Source organism: Rattus norvegicus, chromosome 13 (genome assembly GCF_036323735.1).
Source record: "Rattus norvegicus strain BN/NHsdMcwi chromosome 13, GRCr8, whole genome shotgun sequence".
In the NCBI taxonomy this organism is placed as follows: domain Eukaryota; kingdom Metazoa; phylum Chordata; class Mammalia; order Rodentia; family Muridae; genus Rattus; species Rattus norvegicus.
The window spans coordinates 70,298,752-70,321,362 of NC_086031.1; the positions used below are offsets into that span (position 1 = coordinate 70,298,752).

The window sequence follows — 22,611 nt, forward strand, 5'->3', positions numbered from 1 at the left end:
AGACACAGACACACACACACACACACACACACACACACACACACACACACCGTCTCTCTACCTTTATAGTGGTTTCTAAGGAGAATTTAAAGTGAGGAAGTTTCTCTTTAGCGCAGCACCTGACCTCTTCTGGTTTGATCAGGGTTCAGCTCGTGTTGACCGGGTGCTTCGGCTGAGCATGTCCGTGGAGCTGTTGTTCTGATTCTCTGCTTCATTCTTGTCTGTCAGTGATGCTGTGCTCCTTTTTCTCTGTAGTTTAGTTTTTTTCCTAGTGTCACCCAAGCCCATAATCATCTTTGAATAGTGAAATGATGAAGAATTAACACATTTGGTCCCCAAGTGATACCAACAGAGCATCACTTAAAGGATGGTGACACTGAGATAGACAGTATCATGGAATCTCTTGGGTCAGCACAGGCGCTGTGAGTTTAAACTGCACCGCGTCAGAAGTGAGTAGATGCACAGCTTTCGTCATTGGAAATGTAAACATTTCTGTGTTTACAGATGTGCACGCACACGTGTGAGAAAGGTGTTTTTGAGGAAATACATGTGTGTAGAACAATTTTTTTATCAACTACATTTGCTTGTGTTTGATTATTTCCATGCTTGGATAATATCCGGTCTTTTTATTCATTACCTGTGCCCAGTGGAGAAGTGTCATGTGCCAGTTATCTTCTGTCTTATAAATTCACCACGTTGCCAGAAATATCAGCCACAGAGGAAACAGAACAATAGACATTCAGGTCGCCAGTTTCTGCTTGTTTCATTAATAAGTTTTGATATTTGGAGAATGTAGACTGTACTTCTGTTCAGACAACACTCTTTTTCCTGAGATTTGCATTACTGCATAGCCCATGTCAGCTTTGAACCCGTGATTCTTCTGCTCCACCTCCCAGGTCATAGGACTGCAGATGTGCACCACAACAGGCAGCTTCAAATAGTACTTGTAAGAAATTGATTTAGCTTGACAAAATAAATAGAGCAGTTAAGTGTTTTTATCCAGCTCGACACAGCGGCATTTGGTTTAAATACCATTTAATCATAACTTGTAAAAAAAATCAATTCAACTTAAGTTCATGTATTCTTTTAAATATACTTCATAGTGTGATAAAATGTGGATTAGCTCTTGTTTGTATGAAAACACTAGAAAAAAAAAGAGCTAGTTTCTTTAGGCCTTTAAAAATATTACTTGAATTTCTTGTTGGTGATATAAATATAGAATAATGGGAGACTTGGGATCTTCTAGGTATTTGAAGTGGGGTGTGTGTGTGTGTGTCTGTCTGCATGCATACCTAAGCTTAAGTGTGTGCTTTTTTTTTTACAGATCTCCCTCATTTCATACAGAGCCTGTTAAACAACTCACATCATTGCTATTCTAAGTCATGCCTTTGCAGTCAAGCATTTGAAAGGTGATTGACTTTTTCCCTATAGCTTCATAATTTGTAAGAACACATAAAATGGAAAGACCAAGATGATTTTGGTACATGTTTATAATCTTAATCCACTGTGCAGCTTAAAAATGGAATCTGTTTAGAATAGACTGGCTAGCTGACTGGAGCCTGGTATGTTAACTTCTTTTCAGTTTTTAGTTGTGGGATTTTTTTTTTCTTACTTAATTTGTAGGTGTTGGGTATCTTTGATTTTATGTCTGTTGAGAAATTTATGATCAAGTACTTTCTTTATGACGTTATAGTCTGAGCTTAGGCAGTTGATTGAAATACAATATAGGAAATTTAGCACGCATTTTTAAAGCTCAAATTGGGAAAGTGAACCAATATGGATTTGCTTTAGGGCAAGCAAAAAAAAGGCATAATGGGTTAATTTCTTTATATTTCTGTTACCATTTCTTGCTAAAGCCTTGCTTGCAGTATTGACACATTTGCTTTTGGAGGTCGGCTGTGCGTCGTCATGTTGTTGAAGTGAGAGAAGAGACTATAACTTAGCGAAGTTAGATAGATAGAAAGCAGTCTATAAACTGTAGGTACAATTAAAACGTAGAGGCAAGATTTTATTAATAAATACGCTATCAAAAGTAATCGAGACTCAATGCTACTGCTACTAGGAATGTTAGTCATACTGTAGTATTCAGTGGGTCCTTTTGAGTAAATGACCAAGGTGAAGTTATAGAAAAATTATTGAGAGGCAGAGTTAACATCTTCCCTTTCTGTGGCTGTTCAGTAGCAAACTTTGATTCTTACAAAATCTAAGTCATATATTCTTTAGAATTGGGAAGATAGTTTTTCTCCAGATCAGTTAGATCAGTTGAGTGAATTAAATTCTGTGAACCAAGTTGAAGATAAACGCACTCCTTGTTTTTCAGTACTGTTGCAGACACAGGTTTAGGACAGTGTCAGAACACTGTTTTAGGTACACTGTGTAGTATCCCTTTCTGGGACAATGCACTTTTATTTCACAGTGCAAATGGACTAGAGTTTGTGGTCTTTGACATAATGTTTAATTTTTAAATATCTACTTATATTTTAAATTATGAGGAGTGGTGGCATGTGTGTGTGAGTTCAAGTGCCATGGGAGGTTAGAGGTGTAGGGCCCTTCTGGAGCTGGAGTTACTAACTGGATGTGGTGCTGCTAACTGAGGTCATAGCAGTGTGCACTCCTAACCACTGAACCATCTCTCCAGACCCACTGTTTGAGAACATTACTACTTTATAGTTCTACACTCAGAGCTAATTTGTCTGTTAGACTTCTACTTCAGAGAATGGCCAAGACAGAATGGGGAGAATTAGGGGAGTGGATTGAGCAGTAGGTCCAATTCAGAAACAGAATCTGAAAGAACAATCAAGTTCTTCAAAAGAAAAGGGGGGAAACATAATTTAAAAAAGAGATAATGTTGTTACAAATACATGGTATTATAAATACTTGCAGTCTGAATTTCCCAGTGCCCATCCTTGTATGGAAATAAGTTTTTGTGCTGATTAAAGTGGTTGTCTGTGGTCACAGTCGTATGTGATAAAAGAGGCTTGCAGCAGTCACCAAGCAGGGCTGGTGGAGTGGCTCACAGAAGTCCCGGCAAGCAGGTGGTGTCCTAACAGTGAAGCATCCTCTCCAAAGTCGATGACCTTAGAGCAACTGCGTGAGAGTGCAGAGCTTTCTTACATGCTAATGTTCTCCTGACCTTGCAAGATTTGATTCTAGAACCTGGGGATAAGTTAGTATTCGCATCTTTGCCATGTCCTCTTTGCTACATCTAAGGACTAAACAACCACCAAGAGGTTTTATGGTGCTGAATTCAAGCTGACTGGTTGCCTTCACTGATTTATAAGCAGCCTTAAGTAATTTTAGGAGGTAGGACAGAACTGAGTGTAGCAAATTCTTGCCATAATTGTCTTGTCTGTGATAGCAAAGTGAGAAAAGCTCACCTGAAGTTTATAAGCGACAACACGTGCCAGAAGCAGGACAGCACGTGGAGCAAACAGCCGGCTACTTCTCTGACGGATTGCATTAGAAAGGCGTTGGCAGGGCAGGAAGTCCTAGGCCGGTCTCCATCACCCACCTATAGTAGAAGGTGGGGTTGGGGTGGGCAGGACCTTGTAGGATGCACTTCTTCCCCCTCTTTAACCTGCCTGTACCTGGCCTCCTTGGCTGCGAGGGCCAGCTTTACCAGGACTGCCAGTGACTCACACCTACAGTCTCAGATGTCAATGACAGGAGTTACTCTGAGTCTGTATCCTTCAGTGACTACCGAGGAGTAGGTGCCAAGCCCAGAGCTTCAGGGGCACATTTGACTGAGGAGAGGCAGAAAGCTGAAAGAATTGGCAGGTAATTGCTGTTCCCTTCTTCCCTTTCCTCCTACTGCAGTTGCAGGCTCTGACGGTGCGTAGCCTGAACGGAGACAGCCTGTGAGGCCTCGGTCAGTGGAGCAGCTCTGTCAGCAGAACTTGTGTTTGTCTCTCTTCTTTGAGGATTCATTTTCTTTCCTCCTCATCATTCATATACTGGGATTTTACATCCCAAGAATTACTCATTTTGGAAGCTTTGCCTCAGGTTCTGCTCCCTAGGGAATCCTGGGAAGAAGCTAATGGCTAACTTCTGAAACCAAATAACAATGTCTGCAGGTTCCAGAAGGGATGTAGATGTGGATACATTGCTAAAACATTATAGCAGTCAACAGGGAATGGTTAAACAACAGCATATTGTTCAGAGGAATACTCGGTGAGAAGTGGTACAGGAGGTTGACTGCATGGAAATGTTGAGACAGAAGTCAGCATATTTAATCTGCTGTCATCTTGGAAATTAAATCTTTGAAATGTGTTCACAAATGCACACTGGCAGGTATTAGAGGAATGATGTGGAACCGAGAGAAGGATGAAAGGAACTTTTGTTTTACTTTTACCACAGACTTGTTGTAGATTAATTTTTTCACAATGAAACAATGGAAAGTGATTTATTTAACTGCTAGAGACAGTGTGATACTTATTTAAAATGAAGAACAAATGTTTAAGAAACAGAAACCATACTAGAGTACTTATACTTGATCTTAGCGAAAGGCTGAGAGCCAGGCTGCTAAGGCACATGGTTTTCCAGTTTTTAAAGTGTGTGTGTGTGTGTGTGTGTGTGTGTGTGTGTGTGTGTGTGTGGTTTCTGTGTCTGTGTGTAAATGTCTGTGTGTAAAATAGCCAGATTGCATTGTCTTTGGTGGGTGAAAATATTTTTTTTTCACAAAATGGAAATAGTTTTTATTTTTGTCTGATTTTTACTTTTTATATGTGTCAGGAATTGAACTTGAGGCCTTGCTCATCCTGAGCATAAACTGTACCACTGGGACATAACTCACCCCTCCCCCCACTCTATCACACACTTTTTAAAGAAAAGTAGGCAATAGGACTGTTTGGTGAAAATAAGAGTTCTTTTTATGTTCCAATTTTGAAATTTTTCAAATTCACATGCACACAGAGCTGGGATTTTATTTGATTTTTCTCCATACATGTGATTTCTGATGCTTGCATGCTGTTCTGTCGTTTGGGCAAGCCCTGACTGCGTTCTCTGTATATTCAGCTGCTTCCTCATTCTCCCTTCCCTCTCTTTGCTCTTTCCCACTGTATATGCTGCAGCAAACATCTTTCCACTTATATTTTTGCACACTTATCTAATTATTTCTTCAGATGAATTCCTAGCAGTCAGTGGCCAAATTTTATAGTTTTGGTTATTGATTGATGACGTAGACTCATCAAGTAATGCATTATTTGTCTAGGAAGAAATACAGGCTCATGTTTTCTATTAGTCACTTGTGACTTTTCATTAGTGGTTAATAATTATCGACTGCTCACAATGGGTACTGAGAACACTGTGAACATGACACCGGAGTACTAGGTCGGACTTTGCTCTGCTCAGATCTGAGCAGACTGGGGCAGAGGTGACTCATAGCTAAGGATGAAAACACTATGAGAGAGAATAGTCCTTTATAGGATTTAGAAGGGAAAGGACAAAATTTAGTTTTAAAACTGTAGCATTTCTCTTCGTTTGCATAATATTTTTTCTGCTTGCATTATAGTTGACTATTTACATGTCTCTCGTCTCCTTTAGACTTTAAGCTCCACAAGAAAACGTATCTGCCCGGGTTATGACTATGTTCCCAGTGAGCAGGCAGCAAGCATCTGTGGAGTTATTTACTAAATGGGCAAGTGCATGCACACAACGAGCTATGCATCTGTTTCCAGTGTCGTTTGTGGAAGCATGGCTACCAAGCTTTCGGGCATATGTTATGATGTTGCTAAAAATAGTCTTCAACTGCATAAAGAAAGGGACCCCACATTCTTTATTTAATTAAATTGCATCATTTCGTATGTTCATACCATTTCATAAAGCAAGAAGGTAAACCATCACTCTGCTTCCACATTATGCAGCCTAATTATAAACCCAGGGTCAGACCTCTGTACTGGGAGGCAGCCGTTCAATAAATCAGTATTACAAATGATACGCCCCAAAGGAGTATTTACTGGTTACTTTAGCCAACTTATAAATGAGTAGCTTAAGACCACAAGTAATTAGATGGGGTCAGGAGTAAAGAATACCTATAAAATAGATGGCAAGTTTTTCCTATTCTTTGAGGCTTGTTACTTCCTTTATGCTGATTTGTGTTCTAAATTATTGTTGATATGAGGGTTCCAATTTTTGCTCTTTCCTAGTAAAACGTAAATAATTTTGATTACAAGCACTAAGGAACAAATGACTCATTGAGGAGCAGAAAGCTCTCTGCGCCAGTAAGGAGTTATCTTTATGTTTCAATGCACATAATGCAGTCAATGAGACTCTAATCATGCTCTTACTTGTGTCAGCTTCTTACCATTCATTTCGTGTGTGCGCGTACACATGCTCATGTTCACAAATGCACATGTGGAGGTCAGAGGTCAGCTTCTGAGTGTTCTCTCACTCCACAGTGGGGGTTTGGGGGTTGAACTCAATTTTCAGGCTTGGTAGCAACTACTGAGGAACCTTGCTGGACCTGACAAACTATTAATTGGAGGTAAGTTTTATGCAGACTTATTATTGTTTTCATAATAAAGTTTTAAACATTTTAATATTCTAGTAATATGTTCTTAATTTCTTTTTTTAACAAGTCAAGAGTACTTACAGGTGTTGACACACTTTTAAGCTCTTATTGAACAAACTGCCAGATTACTTATCAAATATTTTAAATACCTATCAAATGTTTTTATGTGATTATAAGTAATTCCAAGACATCCCACTCAAACACACTGTATATTCCAGTTTCATGTTCCTGTGTTTACTGCTTTGAAATTGAATGTAATTAGAATAAACACAATTCTGGTATTTTGAATCATACCTTCATCTTTAAATTTTTGTCTTAACTAAACACACACCATTTTTTCTAGAAACCCCACTGCTAAAGTCGGAATCTGACATTACCGGATATCCCTAAGTTCATGCCAGACTCCCTTTGTCAAAGGCTTTCTCTACCTGGGAGATCCGGGACCCTACACCCACTACCTGAGGAATGTCATGTACTCGTTAGGGAAATTACAGCTCCAACTCCCTTTCCCCCAATAAGAAACCTGGTCATCCAGACCTGAGATTCCTGCAGTGCCTCCCCATGCTAATGGGGTATCTCAGTGCCTTAGCCTTCAGCCAATGACCTTTGCCCTGGGTATCCCTGACCCCATCCCCAAAACTATATGACCCTTGATTCACCCTGAATAAAGTGATCTGTCTCCCCGAAGCTGATCCCAGAGATAAGTCTGTTATTTTGTTGTACTCCTGCCATTCACATACCCTGAAACCCTGTTGACCCTGCTCCCTTTGTCCTCATGGGCTGGTGGCCAGCAACCTTGGGGGGAAGGGAGGACCACTCTAGCTTTAAATGTTTTGATTTTTTTCCCTTTGTGAAATTTGGTAGTGTTTTATAAATACATGTAGATTATGTGATGCTTGTTCCCTTTATCAACAGCCCTCATTTAGTATAATAGAGCTCCAAATAAGGGTTTATTTTGTAAGAATTAATGGGATAAATAACAAATTGATTTTGAGTTTTTTCTCTGTGACACTTGAGGAACTTGGCAGTGCCTGTATTTGGCAGCTAAGCTGCCAGACTATTCTGGTGTGATGTTTAAACCAGTGAATGGAGCATGTGAGGACACTTACTAAACATAGCTGGTAATGGGCACTTCTAGCAAGCAGATTTCCGTGTTCAAGATAGAGGGGTTTCAGAGCTCTAGTCTTCCTTTTGCCCACTGCCCCTGTCTCTAGGGCAGCATTAGTTGTTGGAGGTTGAGTCCCCACTTACTTGAACACCTTAGCTGCTGAGGCTGAGTGCCCACTTCACTCTATGAACTGCTGTTCAAATTCCCTCCATCCCCCTTTGGGCAAAGGCTTCTCGGTGTAGTCCAAGCTGGCCTCACACTCAGAGACTCACCTGCTTCTGCCTCCTGAGGGCTGGGATGAGAGGTGTGTGCGACCACTACTGGGCATCAAGACTGTGTGACTGTAACTGGAGGAAAGGACTAGTGATGAACTAGTGACAGGCTGTACTTATGGGAAAAGTGCAGAAATACTAAATTACTGACCATGGTTTAAAAACGACAGAATGGAACTGGAGAGCACTTGCCCAGTTCCCAGCTCCACGGGGCAGCTCAACCATCTGTAACTCCAGTTTCAGGGGACCTAGCACCCTCTTCTGACCTCCTTTTGCACAAGGCATGCAGGTGGTACACAGACATACATGCAGCACAACACTCACTCATATATATAAAATAGAAATGAAATTTAAAAATAAATAATATGGTGGATAAAGCCAAAATACTGCACCTTTAGAGATTTCTCTTGAACAGTATTTTTTCGGTTGGGCTATGAGATTGCCTGAAAAACTTATCACTTTCAGTATTTTAATATCAGGAGTAATATTAGAGTTTTGTAACATGAATTATAATTTAGTTCTTTAGTGAGACCTTAAAATATCACCTTTACTAGAACTTTAAATTCTTTTTTTTTTTTTTTTTTCCCGGAGCTGGGGACCGAACCCAGGGCCTTGCGCTTCCTAGGCAAGCGCTCTACCACTGAGCTAAATCCCCAGCCCCCAGAACTTTAAATTCTAATAAAGCATTCTGGTGGAGCTTGAAAGCTGGGTCGCTGTGCGGGTGGTTGTGTGTGCAGAAGCCAGACAACTTAGCTGTCGTGCTGTCTGTCCCTTGTCCTTAAATGAGTGTGGTTTTTCTATGCAGCATCGTTTTCCACAGCAACAGATGTTTTGAACTGTAAGTGACAGGCCAAGGATGACGCAGTTTTCTGCTGCTTGTGGCTCGTGAGCTGGCAAGCTCCGATTGCCCACCCGCCCGCCCGCCGAGATTGGGTGAGAATGGAGTGAGAGACCTTTCTTTTCCTAGGACTCCGTTAACACCAGTAGAAGCTAGGATTTCCCTTAGGTAGAGCCGGGACAGTCAGCTTACCAGCATGGCGTTCATTGAGAATTTCAGGCAATATGTTTGGATCATATTCTTTCCTTCCCCTCCCCGAGATGCTCTTCCTTCCCCACTCCCTACCAATCCAACTTTATTATGTTCTTTCTCTAGCTAAAAAAAAAAAAAAGGCAAACAAACGAACAAGCACAAAGTACCAAAAATCATGGAGTCCTATTTGTTGAAAGTTTTGTTTTTAATGTTTGTGTGTGTTTTGCACGTACATGGTGTCTGTGTACATGGGCATTGGATCCCCTCAGACTGGAATGATAGATCCTCATGAACCACAATGTGGGTGTTAGGAATCAAACCCAAGTCCTCTGGAAGAACATCCTGTGTTCTTTTTTAAAACATACATAATTTATTTTTATTTTATGTACATGGGTGATTTGACGTTGTATCTGTCTGTGTGAGGCTGTCAGATTCCCTAGAACAGGAGTTATAGACAGTTGTGAACTGCTATGTGGTTGCTGGCAACAGAACCTGGGTCCTCTGGAAGAGCAGCCAGTGCTCTTAACCACTGAACCACCTCTCCAGCCCCTATTTAAAAGTTTTATATTGACTATTGTTGGTCTCACTAAAGATCAACGTTTAGTTACATTCACTCTGATTTTTTTGTTTTTGTTTTTAAAGATTTATTTATTAATTATATAAGTAGACTGTAGGTGTCTTCAGACACACTAGAAGAAGGCATCAGATCTCATTACAGATGGTTGTGAGCCACCATGTGGTTGCTGGGAATTGAACTCAGGACCTCTGGAAGGGCAGCCATTGCTCTTAACCACTGAGCCATCTCTCCATACCTCCTTTTCAGGTATTCTTCATTAATTGGAAGTAGAAATACCCTTTATTATTATGTATGAGTTGTACCTATTTCTTGCTTTGTCAAGTCTCTCAACAAAGGACCTTTTGTGTGCTTTCTTAGGGCGGGGTTCCTGCATCCCAAGTGAAGTTTCCTGTGGATTTTCTTCCACCTGACTCTTGGTAGTAACAGAAAATGGCAGAACAGTCTTTGCATACACATCAGTGACTTCAATCTTCACACTTGCATGTAATTGCTGCTGTCAAGTACAGTTACCGTCTGCCCAAGTTTCCTTCCTTGGGGACAGCTATGCCATGTTTTGATAAAGAGTTATAAATTACGGGTTTCTGGGGCCTTTTGAAGGTTTAGAACCTGTCTTCTTTGAAAAATTGAAGCTATAAAAATAAAATCATATTGTCTTTTAAATATTTTATAAAACTGACCTGAATCACTTTGACAATAATAAGAATAACAAAGATTTGAAGGCTTGCTGATTATATTTCCGAATTAATTATGAATATATTCCCTTTATGGATTCACGCTATTGGTCACACAGCTCAATACATGTAAGATCCCAAGATCATAGCGCGTTTCCCTTTCAAACATATATGTATGTGATTCCTGCGTCACACAGGATTATTTCAGTCCTGTGAGTTTAAGACTACATGTTCCACTCAGGCCTCCTCTACTCCAGATCTGGGGAATGAACTACAGTTCTATCTTGGCTAACAGCAGTCGCAGTGTAAGACACATGTCAGTAGAGGAGTCTAACTGTGAGAACACCAGAGTGTATTACACAGACTAAGGTAGCTCTGAGTATAATAGGTAATGAAGTCTTGTACTTGTTATGTGCTTTGTCTCTGCTCGCCTGTCTTCTGTGCAAGTGGGCTTTCTTGGCTTTCTGGACGCATGTTTTTATTTTCTTCCCAGGGTTATCGCCTCTAGACCCATTAAGGCATAAATGGTCTGTGTCTAGTAATATAAGCTTTGTACTCACTTCAGGTGCTGTTATAGTTAAATCAGAAATGCCCCACAGGATCTTGTGGGTAAGGCCAAGAGTCTCTCTATCCAGTCTTGCTGGCCTGAACCCATTGTGCGTGCCTGTGCATGCTTGCCCATGGAGGCCAAATGACAACCTCTAGTGTTCCTCAGGAGCCTTCTTTGAGACAGGGCCTCCTATTGCTGTGGAGCTCTATAGGTCGGTGAGGCCAGGAAGCCCTAAGGACCCTCTGTTCCCCACCTCCCCAGCACTAGGATAAGTAAATGCACCATACTTGGCTTTCTGTGTGAGTTCTGAGGATTAAACTCAAATATCATGCGTGCTTGACAAATACCTTACTGTCTGAGCTTTCTGTCCCTTTATAGATGCATGATACTCTTTTGTGTGGATGTAACACATTTTGTTCATTGTTGTTGGACTGTTGGGCTATTTCCACTATTTTAAATTATTTGTTTATATGTGTGTGAGCATGCATGAGTATTTATGCACCACTAGCCCTTGGAGGTCAGAAGAGGGCATTTGGGTCCAGAGTTACAGGTAGTTGTGAACTTTCATGTGGGTGCTAGGAACCTAACCCTGGGCTCCTGCAAGAGCAGAGGCGTTCTTAGTGCTGAGCCTCTCTTCAGCCCCACAGTGGTTCTTTTGAATCATGTTGCTGGGAATATTATGTACAACTCTCTATTGAATATATATCTTCACATAGGATATAAACCTAGGGGTGGAGTTGCTTTATCAGAATCTGAGCATAATTATAAACACAGTAAATCCTAAATATCAAACATTTGCAAGACAAGAGAGCCCTAAAGTCTTAGTCCCAAAAGATTAAAATACTGAATGTTGAAACCCCGACAACCAAAATTATGAAAGTTGGAGTTCCTTTTCAAAAGAGAATGCTACCAAAGAAGGTAAAAGCTAATCTCAGTGCTTGGGAGCCGAGGAGGAGAATCACTGAGCTCAAGGCCATCCTGGACTACTACAAGGCTATTCCAGGCTAGCCTGGGCTAAAGAGTGAGGCTCTTTGTCAGACAACAAAAAAGTAGAAGCTGAGTTTCTGGGTAAGGGACTGATGTCTGGTCAGTGCTGTGCTTGCCTTTGAGGCTGCCCCCCTTCCAGGATAAGTGGACAAACCAGTACTCTTCTAACCACACCACTGGTGTTCGATTGCCACGGAAGGTACAGTTTCCATTTAACCACCCACTCTAACCTTGAAGGACCAGTACATGACCACTTTGCCTGCTTGGTAGTATTTTCAAAACTGTCTCAGTGTTTGTTTTGTTATGTTTCTTAAATCAAGTTATAGAATTCATGCCCTTGTGTAAACTGAAAATTTAGAACTCATCCTCTCATTTATTTATTAATGATGGGGAGAGTGAAGGACTTTATAGTTATTGATTTGGAGATTTGGTGGACCTTGCAGAAGAAAATAGGTTTCAATTGAATCCCCAAACCATAATGATATATTTGAGGTAGGGTGTGACTGAGTCTTCTTCTGAAGGTGCATTTAAGATTGCTACCAATAAAATTCCATTTGACCCAGTATATTTGATGGAAATTTTTGATGGATTGGCCAAATAATGTGGCAATGACTATTTTAAAATGCACCATTTATCTGCATTGGAATGCCATCGAGCTCATGAAATTCCAGAAGTACTTAATAAATTAAAGTCACATTTGTCTGAAGAACCCATTCAGCTGCTGATTGGTTTGAAAATAATTACATGCATAGCAGGATAAGAAGACCCCATCATGTCACTATTTGATCAACGACACTGTTCCCGTCAACCTTGAGGAGTGCTTTTATGAGTACCCATAAACTGTATTTCTGCATAACCAGTGTAACAAAGTGTGGTCCAGATGAGAAGACAGGAGAATCTAATAGGGAGTGACCTATGTTTTAGATCCTAGGAGAAGCATGGAGAAGATGATCGTGACTGCATCCTGTGAGGACGGACTTCAAGTGGTAGAGGGCTCGACAGCACAGTTAGTAACTGGGAGATGGCCAGCTGTATCTGGATTACCTTGGTCCGGTTGCCCCAATTGTCATTTGCTGCAGTATACGTTTTTGGTTTTTTTTTTTTTTTTTTTTTTTTTGGTTTGTTTGATTTTAGTGCCTCACCCCTCTTAAGTGGTTGACATTATTTTACAATTTTTTAAGTTTTATATTTTATCTTCACATCATTTCTAGTTCATTTTATGCCTTTTGTTGCAAAACAGACCGGACAAGAAAGTGTTATCACTTACATTCCTCATAGAAGCAGGGCAAGAGGGGATGGGAGAGGGGGAAACCGGGAAAGGGGATAACATTTGAAATAAATGTAAATACAAAAACTATCCAATAAAAGAAAGTTTTGCTGAAAATAAAAAGAATTGTGCAGGTGCATAAAACTCAAAATTTTCTCAGGAGAGGTGTCCTTTTTGTTCGTTTGTTCGTTTGTGCAACATAAAATTTCTTACTGTCTTGACCCTTTGGGTAACTCGTAAATTTTGATTTGTCTCCTCAAAACACTTAGGTTTCCAATTTTATTTAGTTGTGATTCGTGTGTGTGTGTGTGTGTGTGTGTGTGTACATGTATGTAGGTGTATGCATGTTTGCCATGTATGTTCAGGTGCCCTGGGAGGCCAGAAAAGAGTATGAGATCCTCTGGAGCTAGAGTTACAGGCAGATGGGTGCTGGGAGGCAAACTCTGGTTCCTTTGTTTTGTTGTTTATTCATTCATTCACTTTACACCCCAATATCAGCATCCCCTCTCCTAGTACCTCTGCACAAAGCTTTTCCCTCATTTCATTTCCCCATCCCCTTCTCCTCTGAAAAGGGAACCCCCCCGTATATCTCTCTCCCCCCCCCTCTCTCACACACACACACACACACACACACACACACACACACACACACACACACACACACACATCAAGTCATCACTGCAGGACTAGGCGCATCCTCTCCCATTGAAGCCAAACAAACAAGGCGGTCCAGTTGAGGGAATGGGATCCACTGGCAGGCAACAGATTCAGGGACAGCCCCTGTCCAGTTGATGAGGGACCTGCATGAAGACCAAGCTGCACATCTGCTACATATGTGCCTAGGTCCAGACTATGCTTGCTCTTTGGTTGATGGTTCTGTCTCTGGGAGTCCCCCAGGGTCCAGGTTAGCTGACTTTATTGGTCTTCCTGTTGAGTGTCTATGCTCTTTGGGTTCCTCAGTCTTTCCCCCAACTCTTCCATAAGACTCCCCAAACTCCATCTAACGTATGGCTATGGGTCTTTGTATGGTTCCATTGAATACTGAGTGGAACCTCTTAGTGGACAGTTATGCTAGGCACCTGTCTGCAAGCAGAAAAGGAACTCTGGTTCTTTAGTCTTCTCTCTCCCTCAGGATATATTAGACAGCAGCACACTCTCTCCCTCAGGATATATTAGACAGCAGCACACAGAAAGCAAAATAAAGTAAAACGAAAGGTTCTTTGAAAAGATTAGCAAAATTCTAAAAAGAAAGGGGAAAGATTATGAAGTCATGGAGTGTAGCTGAGGCTGGCACTGTGTGGCAGGGCTGTGGAGTCCCTGAAACTAGGCTGGGAAGGAAAGGCCATTGGTAAAATTGCAGCCTGAGTTTCAGCTGAAGCCCCAGGATTTGAAGGGATCATGGAGAGAAGTTGGAGCTTGGTGCCCTCTCTGTGCCAGGGTTAGGATCCCTGATTAGAGCCCAGGAGAGGCTATTGGTAAAAGTTCAGGCCACTTGAAACGGGAGACAGCAGTGTTTTGGGGATGCTAATACCATGGACAGTAACCAAGACCAGCAGCTGAGGTGGAGTAGAGCTCGGCCCAGCATATTCGTGTTTAGAAGCTCATAGTTCCAGAAGTCTGACACTGACACTGAGTCTGTGTTGTTGATCTTTGCTTTGTCAGTTCGTCCTGCTTTTCCTCCTCCTCCTCAGAATAAGAAAGTATTTAACTTTTTTTCTTTTTTAAAGAAAGGCTTTAAATTTTTAGAGATTTTGGATATTTTAGAGAAACTTTGAACCTGGAAGAGATTTTTAGGTGGTTTACATTTTAAAGGGACTGAACTTTTAAAGTGTTTGAAGTTTTAGAGGCTATGGGACTTAAAGTTTGGGATATGTTTTATATTGATACTGATATTAGTATGATATGTTGGGACCACAAAAAGGGAAAGGTTATGGCTTAACAGTGATATGTTTGTGTGTCAAGTTGACAAGAGGTCAGTTGTGCTGAGTAAGTTAGATGTCATCTTGATGTTGGCTGAAGTCATTGGGAAGAGGACCTCTCAGTTGAGAAGTGCCCCCATCCGATAGGACTGATCATAGTTTAGGCTGATGGTTGATGCAGGAGGACCCAGCCCACTGTGGGAGTCTCCACTCCTGGGCAGATGGTCCTGATGTGTAAGAGAGGATGAGCAAGCCAGTAACCAGCACTCCTCCATGGCCTCTGCACCGGCTTCTGCCTCCTGGTTTCTACCTTGTTTGAGTTTCTGTCCTGAAGCCCCTGCATGGTGGACCACAAGCTGTAAGATGAGATAAATGCTTTCCTCCCCATGCTGCTCTGAGTCGTGATGTTTAATCAGCAATATAAGCCATAACTAAAATACTCTTCTAATAACTTCAGTCAGATAGATTATGTAACAGAAATGTATGAAGTTCTCAGAAGTACAGTTCACCCAAACTGACAGATCGGGAGTTAGGAATTCTGAGTATAATGTATTTTTTGAAGAAATTAAATCTTTACAGATCTTACTACAGTAGCTAAGGATGTTCCTTAGTGATAGAGGCTTGACAGTATGGCCAAGGCCCAAGGATGGATCCCAGCACCGTCCAGTGACACCCTCTCCTGACCAGAATCCTAACCACAAACCTTACACAAAGAAAGCCTGAGGTTAGGACGTCTTCTGGAATGACTAACTTTTAGTAGAAACAGTACACGCTTTGGCTGTCAGAATCCTTTGGGCTGAAATCCACTTACTGTGTCATATGGCCTACTTCACCTGTCTTCAGGTTTCCAACCTGTCAAACCTAAGACAGACAGACATCCAACTTTTTAACATTTTGAAATCTGACCGTCTTAAAATTAATGGTAGACCACACATATTGACTGTTTCTTTTTTTAAAGACTTCAACTTTATTGGATAAAAAATTACAAATGATACAGCAATTAGAGCAAAATCAGTTCTTGGGGGGCTATAATTTAAATACAACAATAACAAAAAAAAATCTAATTATATCCTTGGTTTTACCAAGTCTGCATGTCAATGCCATCCTCACGATGCAGATTTACCGGCAACCATCAACCACAGAGAACAGAGTAGTTCCAGTGTGAGAGGTCTCCTTTCCTGTGTCCTAGAACACGAAATGCTTCCAAAATTAAAGCCGTTTACAGTGTTGAAACAGCAAAATACTTCAAGCAAAGTTTTAATTCTTTCCCGTGGAGCCGAAGCTTTCTGAGCCCCTCTCAGTGTCGCCCTGTGTTTGCACCTCCTCTCACTAGTGAGCTGCGCAATCAGATCGCCTTTTTCCACCTCAAACTCTTTTCCTAAATTGAACAACACTGCGACCACATTTCCGCTATAATGGTGGTCTATGACACCGGCTCCTACATCTAGGAAGTGCTTTACAGCCAAGCCAGAACGTGGAGCTACTCTTCCGTAGCACCCAGAAGGAACAGCTATCTGAATGTCTGTCTTCGCAGTGGCTTTCTCCAGGGGTGTATATAATGATAGGCACTGTACAGGTCATAGCCTGCAGCTCGAGCGCGGACCCGCCGGTGGGTGCGGTGGCGTGCTCCGAGAGCCGCACAAAGCGCTGAGAAGCGCCATCCTCCTCTCTTGGAGACAGAGCCGGTCGCAGGGGTGGGAGCGGGGCATGGCGCCGGGCGGGGGAAAAGCAGAAATCAATGAGTGCACGAGCTGGCCCCGACTGTTTTTTCTTTCTTCACATTGTAGAAAATAGTGACACTTGCGATACGGTGCCAGTGCCACATCTCTGTACCCTTGTTCGGAAGCTGAACCGGGATAATGTAAATTTCTGGAAGATAGTGACCAGATGCTAGTCTTCTTTTCCTGTTCTCCATTTTCCAGCAGAGTTTGCATAAGGCTGGCATTATTTTTCCTCTTATCATGTGAAAGAATGGGCTAGTCCTGTTTTGAGAGGTTTATGTTAATACGATAGAAGAATCACAGGGTAACAACTCCCAGTTGGATCCTTTTCCTCCATATCCGAACATCTCGCACCTGTGCTTCTGAGACACTGAGGGCAATGACTGGATCTTACTACATCAGCTGCCTTAGATGATCTGGATGCTCTTCTTTTTAACCAATTTAAGACCAATCTTAAATCCTGAAACAGTCATTTGAGCTAGGTAAATATTTCCAGCTTTACACATGAGGAAAGTGAGACAGAGCCATTAATTTGCACAAAGTTCCAAAGTCTGAGCTGCAAACAAGTTAAACGCACCAATAGGAAAGAGTCCAAAAAGGGATCCGCGTGGAAATGAGAAACCACCTCATGTGTTATTAGTGTGGTAATTTTTGTAGTATTTTTCTAATAGAAAAGAGTATTTGTTATTGGTTTTATTTTGACCCCGACACCATGCTAGAACACAAAGCAAATGATAAAGGTTCATAGAGCTGGCTGCCTTGTCCTCTTTCATGAAGGAACATTTTGATGCCTTACATAATATAGCTGGGATGCTATAAGCATGGGCAGATTTTCTCACGTTGGCTGCCAAATCAGTCTTTTCCTTTAACTGCTGAAGCAACATAAAATAACTTCATGGATTTTGAGTAGAGAAAAATAGGATAAACCTCTAAGCTTTAAAAAAATTAATTACATTTATTTATGTGCTGGCAGGGACATTTATGCCACAGCAATCCTTAGGAAGTCAGAGGACAGTTTGCGGGAGACTCTTGCTCCACCGTGTGGGTTTAGCATCGTTTGTAGGATCTCTGCTCCTCAGTATGAAAGCAAGAGGCAAGGTGAGCCTGAGGTGCCTGGGCTTCTTTCCTGGAAGTCGAACCTTCCCTTGAGTGTCTGCTCAAGACAGGCTCAGTGCTCCACTCTTTGTTGTTAGGAAGGGAGGAGAAGACCAAACACTGTCTTCTAAGTCTCCCTGATTTGAAAGGGCAAACACTGGAGAGGACATTCTGCCTCGAGCTCCAAGGACCCCTTTGGCTAAATGCTAACCTGTGCATGTATGCAAGGTAACTGATAATCCAGGGGAAAAAAACCCAGAAAACAGGGGTTAAGCCATTTTCCTGGAGCTAATACAGTCATAAGAGTGTTTTCTCGCTAGTGACCTTATGAATGTGTCTCAAAAGGGTCAGACAGATGTCAGGTAGCTTTATTAACTTGGGCCAAAACAGAGCCCACCATAATGAAAATGTTGTAACAAGATCTGGAAAGCAGGAATGTAAAGTTTACATTGTGGCTTACAATAGAAGTCTTTAAAGCAAGCAAGAAAAAAAAATAAAGATAGGAAATACCCAGGAGAATAAAAAGACAATAAAAGCAGATGTAGAAACGATAGTGTCTGAGGGTTTTATTGCTGTGAAGAGACCCTATGACCACGACGACTCTTACAAAGGGAAACATTTAATTGGGACTGGATTAGAGTTCAGAGTTTCAGTCCACAGTTGTCATTACTGGACGCATGGCTGCAAGCGGGGAGACGTGGTGCTGCAGAAGTAGCCAGCAGCAGGACGAATGAGTGAACCACTGAGCCTGTCTTGAGCATCGGAACCCTCTAAGCCTGCCCCTGCTGACATACTTGTTCCAACAAGGGCACTCCTACTCCAACAAGGCCCCAAGGTGCTGCTCTGTGAGCCTGTGCGGGCCCTTTTCATTCACACCACCACAGACAGAGATGATGAAACACCTCTTAAACCTCTTCACCTTTTAAAGATGCTAAACTATTGCCTGTACGTGTGTCTTGCATACTGTTACATGTTTCTTATATGGAAGTCTTCAGAGTAGAAGAAAGCTTGAGCATCATACAGAGCAACGTAAAGGCCGCATAAAGACCCAGAGGGTAAAGACCTGTACAGTACAGTACTGATCTACAGTGAGAAATACACAGCGAATTAGAGATGGCCTAAGGAAAGAGCAGTGGACTGCAAGATGTAGCAAGGGAAGCTAATCAAATGAGGCAAGGACATAAGAGAGTAAGAAGACAGGAGAAAACAAACAGGCATGCAAGTAACCAAAATTCTCAACCTTTGCCTAAAACTGCAAACCAGAGATTTTCAACCTTCAGTCATTAGTATTTGGGACGGCAAGCATTCCAGGTATTGTCCTGAGTATCATAGGTCAGTTACTAGCGACTCTGGTCTCTGTTTACGAGGTGTGATTGGCACTGCCATGCAGCGGGAGAAGCAGTCACCCCTGGATGAAAATCCCCTCCCAAACCCACAGGTCTAGAGACTCAGGGAGCCCCCTGCAAGGAAAGTTAGCAAATTGTACTAGCAGCCACCATCATCATCAGACCAGCGAAAAAGAAAAATCTTGGAAGCAACCAGACTGCAAGCATGGTCCAGAGACTCAAAGGGGGTGAGAATGGTCGCCAGCGTCTTGCCAAAGGGAAGGACCCCAGCTTAATCTGGACAGTGGTGTAACTTTCAAGAGTGAAAGTCGGTGTTGTTGAACACTCAGATTCTCCGCTAGTGTGGTCTGATTCTCCGTCTTCCATTTGACGCAAAGCTTTTCCCGAGTGTTGTGGGCTTTTGGGTTCCATCTACATTTCCCGTGAGTTCCCTTCAGTGTGACTGTCTCTACTGAGTTCGGTTTTCAAATCCTGGGCCTTTTCCATCTCACCAGCCTTGTGCTTTCATCATCTCGGGCATCCTCAGGGTTTATCCCCTCTCTGTTCCTTGAGCTGCTTGTCTTTAACTTCCCTTAATTCTTTGGTGGAGTTCACCGTTGTTCTTTCGATGCCTTGGGATTGGAACAGGTGATTCTCACTGGAGAAGTTAGGCCTGGTGGACTCGGAGCAGACGTACTGTTTTGGTTGTCATATTGTTTGCGGTTTTGCAGTGAAACCTGAGTGTGAGTGTTTTGTTAATGATTTTGTGTCTCATGAACACAGTGAGTTTCACAGTGTTTCGTTCCAAGCTGGGATGTTCAGAGATACAGGCAGACCTCCCAGAACTGGGCCGGAGCCCTGGGGTGGGGTGGGGTCCATCTGAGAATTGGGATAAGCGTAGGAAGGGGGCTGAGGGATAAGAGGGTGGACTCACCAGGCTCGGCCACAGCACAGCGTGTGCTGACTTGGCTATTCTTAGGATGCCGTGGCATGAGGCCATGGAGTCAGGTCTTGCAGAGTGAAAGCGAATGTTTATAATATGATCGTGGACATTATAAAAACTCAGGCACTGCATCTCTGTGGTAGAGATGGAAACCTTCCCTTGTGATCAGCAGGAAGGCAGGTGGCTTGTATCACCACTGCTGTGCGACACTGAATTGTAAATCCTAGCCTACAACGAGAGAAAGTACTAGTCACTTCTAAATCAGAAAGGCAGCAGCGGTACTGACTATCTGATAGTACATAATGTTGTTATGTAATTTGATCTTACATAATAACGTTAAAAGGTGAGCTGCTTTTAATCCACCGTCAGAGGTGGACTTGCCGATCTGACGGGCTTGCCGAACCCCAGCCCCTTTCGTAGGCGTGGATCCAGTCTCCTTGATATTAGGCATCTTACTTCTGCATCATGTGAAACAGTCTATGAGTTGCCTTTCACGCTCTGTGACAAAAGCGCACAGACCAGGACAGAACGGAAGCGAGCCTGGGTTAGAGTCCCCAAAGGTGTGCCCACCTCCTGAGGTGTCACAGCCCTCCCCCAAAACAGCACCACCCGAATGGCGCTGTCTCTTCAAACCTGCATCATAATCTGCTTTCTTATTATTGGCTTTTAATGATTATTTGAGTGTTTTAGATACCGGGCTTTATCAATAACGTGTTGGCCAAGTTTTCTTGTTTGTAGCTTCATTGTCTGACCAGTGTGTTTCACAGAATACAACTTTTTAAATCTTAATAGAAGCTACTAATTTTTTTCTTTATGAATCACACTTTTGGTTTTATATCTAAAAACAAAAACAAACAAAAAAACCCAATCACTGACAAGCAAAGTTGTCTGAGGTTTCAGCTCTATTACCTCTGGGGTGGTTTCGTTTTAAGAGACTCAGTACTTGGTTTGTTCTCTCCCCTCCCCCCCTTTCCCTTCCTCTCCCTCCTCCTCCTCTTTTTCCTTCTTCCTCCCAGTTTTCTTATTTTCATCTTTATTTCAGTTTGCATTTCCTCTATTTGTTTATTTTACAGTGTGGGTGTTTTGCTGGCGTGTCTGTGTACCATGCGCATGCCTGATGCCCACAGAGACCAGAGCAGGATGTTGGATCCCCTAGAACGGGAGTTACTGTCAGATATGAGCCACTATACAGGTTCTGACTAAACCTAGGTCCTCTGAAAAAGCATTAAATGTTCCTAACTTCTGAGTCATCTCTCCAATGCCACGGATGTCCCAGCTTTATTCTGCCAATGGGGCAGAAATTTAAAACATTAGAGGACTAAGTAAAGCAAATTGGTACTTTGCACTCTTCTTGTATAAAGTAAAGCATTCTCAGACTGATGGCAGCTGTAAGCTCAGCACTCAGGAGGCTGAGGCAGGAGGATCGCCATGAGTTTGATTTTATTAATCACCTTAAAATTATTACTAGCATTGAAGAATTGTTCGACGATAAGTTTTAGTGTCCCTTAGAAACTGATGTCTCATAATTTTTCAGTACGTACTGCGTTGGTCCGTGTGTCTTTTTCCATCTTGCCTTTTTCTTCCACAGGTGTCAGAGAAGAAAGGAAAAGAAGGCAGTAGTGGGTTTGGTGGTCCAGTCGTTAGTTCTCTGTATCATGAAGAAACAATCAGGTAATTTCTGTTCTGATTTTTGACAATAGAAGTGTACGTACAACATGCATGCATATATGTTATGTGTGCACGTAAGTATCTATGTATATTTATTTTAATCTGGTAATATACAATCTGAAACATTATTCTTCCTTCCCTGTTCTTCTTTCTCTCTTTCTTTTTCTTTCTTTCTTTCTTTCTTTTTTTTTTTTTTCTTCTTTTTTTGAAACAGGGTCTCTATGTAGCCTGGGCTGTCCTGGAACTCAGTATGTAGAAGAGGGTAGCCTTGAACTCAGAGATCCATCTGCTTCTCCTTTTTTTTTTCTTCTTCTGGTATAAAGGTGTGTGCAGCACTGTTGGCTTATTCATTCTCTTACTTGGATTTGGAAATATACTATTTAACACCTTTATTAGTTTTTGTGCTGTGTAAAAATGTCATAATCCTTTTTCTTCAATACCATGTAAGTCAGGAAAGGAATCCTGTGCTACTTTAAGGAATCATGGAATAACTCTTAAGATTGTCACTTTACACACTAAAGGGGAGAGTGTTTAATGCCTTTATCCTTTTAGTTAACCAAACATTGCCTTGCTTCCTCTCCAGTATCAAATGTTTCAAATGGAAAACTCCATTTGGCCTCCCCAAAATTTACTGAGGGGGAAATGAAGAGAGGGTTGTACCAGAGAGAAACTATGAAGTTTTAACTTTCCAACAGTATCAGTCACCTATCTGTGGTAATGATCTTTATTTGTGTGCTAGTTTATGCAAGGGCCCAAGATTGAAAGTATTTTCCAGAATGACTTGATTAGTCTCTCTTGGAGCATAGGTGATGTGAATGAGGAGTAACTTGGCGGGACAGAAGCCCATCAAACGTCTTCCAGGAAAGCGAGGTAGCGCTCTGGGGAGAGCTTTCCTGAGATAGATGTAAGCTGATTGGAGTGGGTTGATGTTGCAGGGCTTTTGGGATCCTGCTTGTGGTTTAGTTGTAAG

At 42.0% G+C, this 22,611-nt stretch overlaps 1 protein-coding gene and 1 pseudogene across 8 annotated transcripts in view; one reads left to right on the forward strand and one right to left on the reverse strand.

The window, feature by feature from the left end:
• The window catches only part of Acbd6 (acyl-CoA binding domain containing 6), a 135,563-nt gene that overhangs the window by 21,716 nt on the left and 91,236 nt on the right, over positions 1 to 22,611 (forward strand). For 3 of the 8 annotated variants that reach the window (XR_005492218.2, XM_039090468.2, NM_001011906.1), the window contains exon 4: positions 21,562 to 21,644. The exons of 2 other annotated variants lie outside the window; for them this stretch is intronic. Coding sequence is in view for 3 of the 6 variants with exons in the window: in XM_039090468.2 (XP_038946396.1) it covers positions 21,562 to 21,644 (83 nt within the window). In the remaining 3 variants the exon portion in view is untranslated. 3 more of the 8 variants (XR_010056910.1, XR_595498.4, XM_006250036.5) reach the window with 3 other exon arrangements.
• LOC100526819 (deoxyuridine triphosphatase pseudogene) lies at positions 15,837 to 16,624 on the reverse strand (annotated as a pseudogene).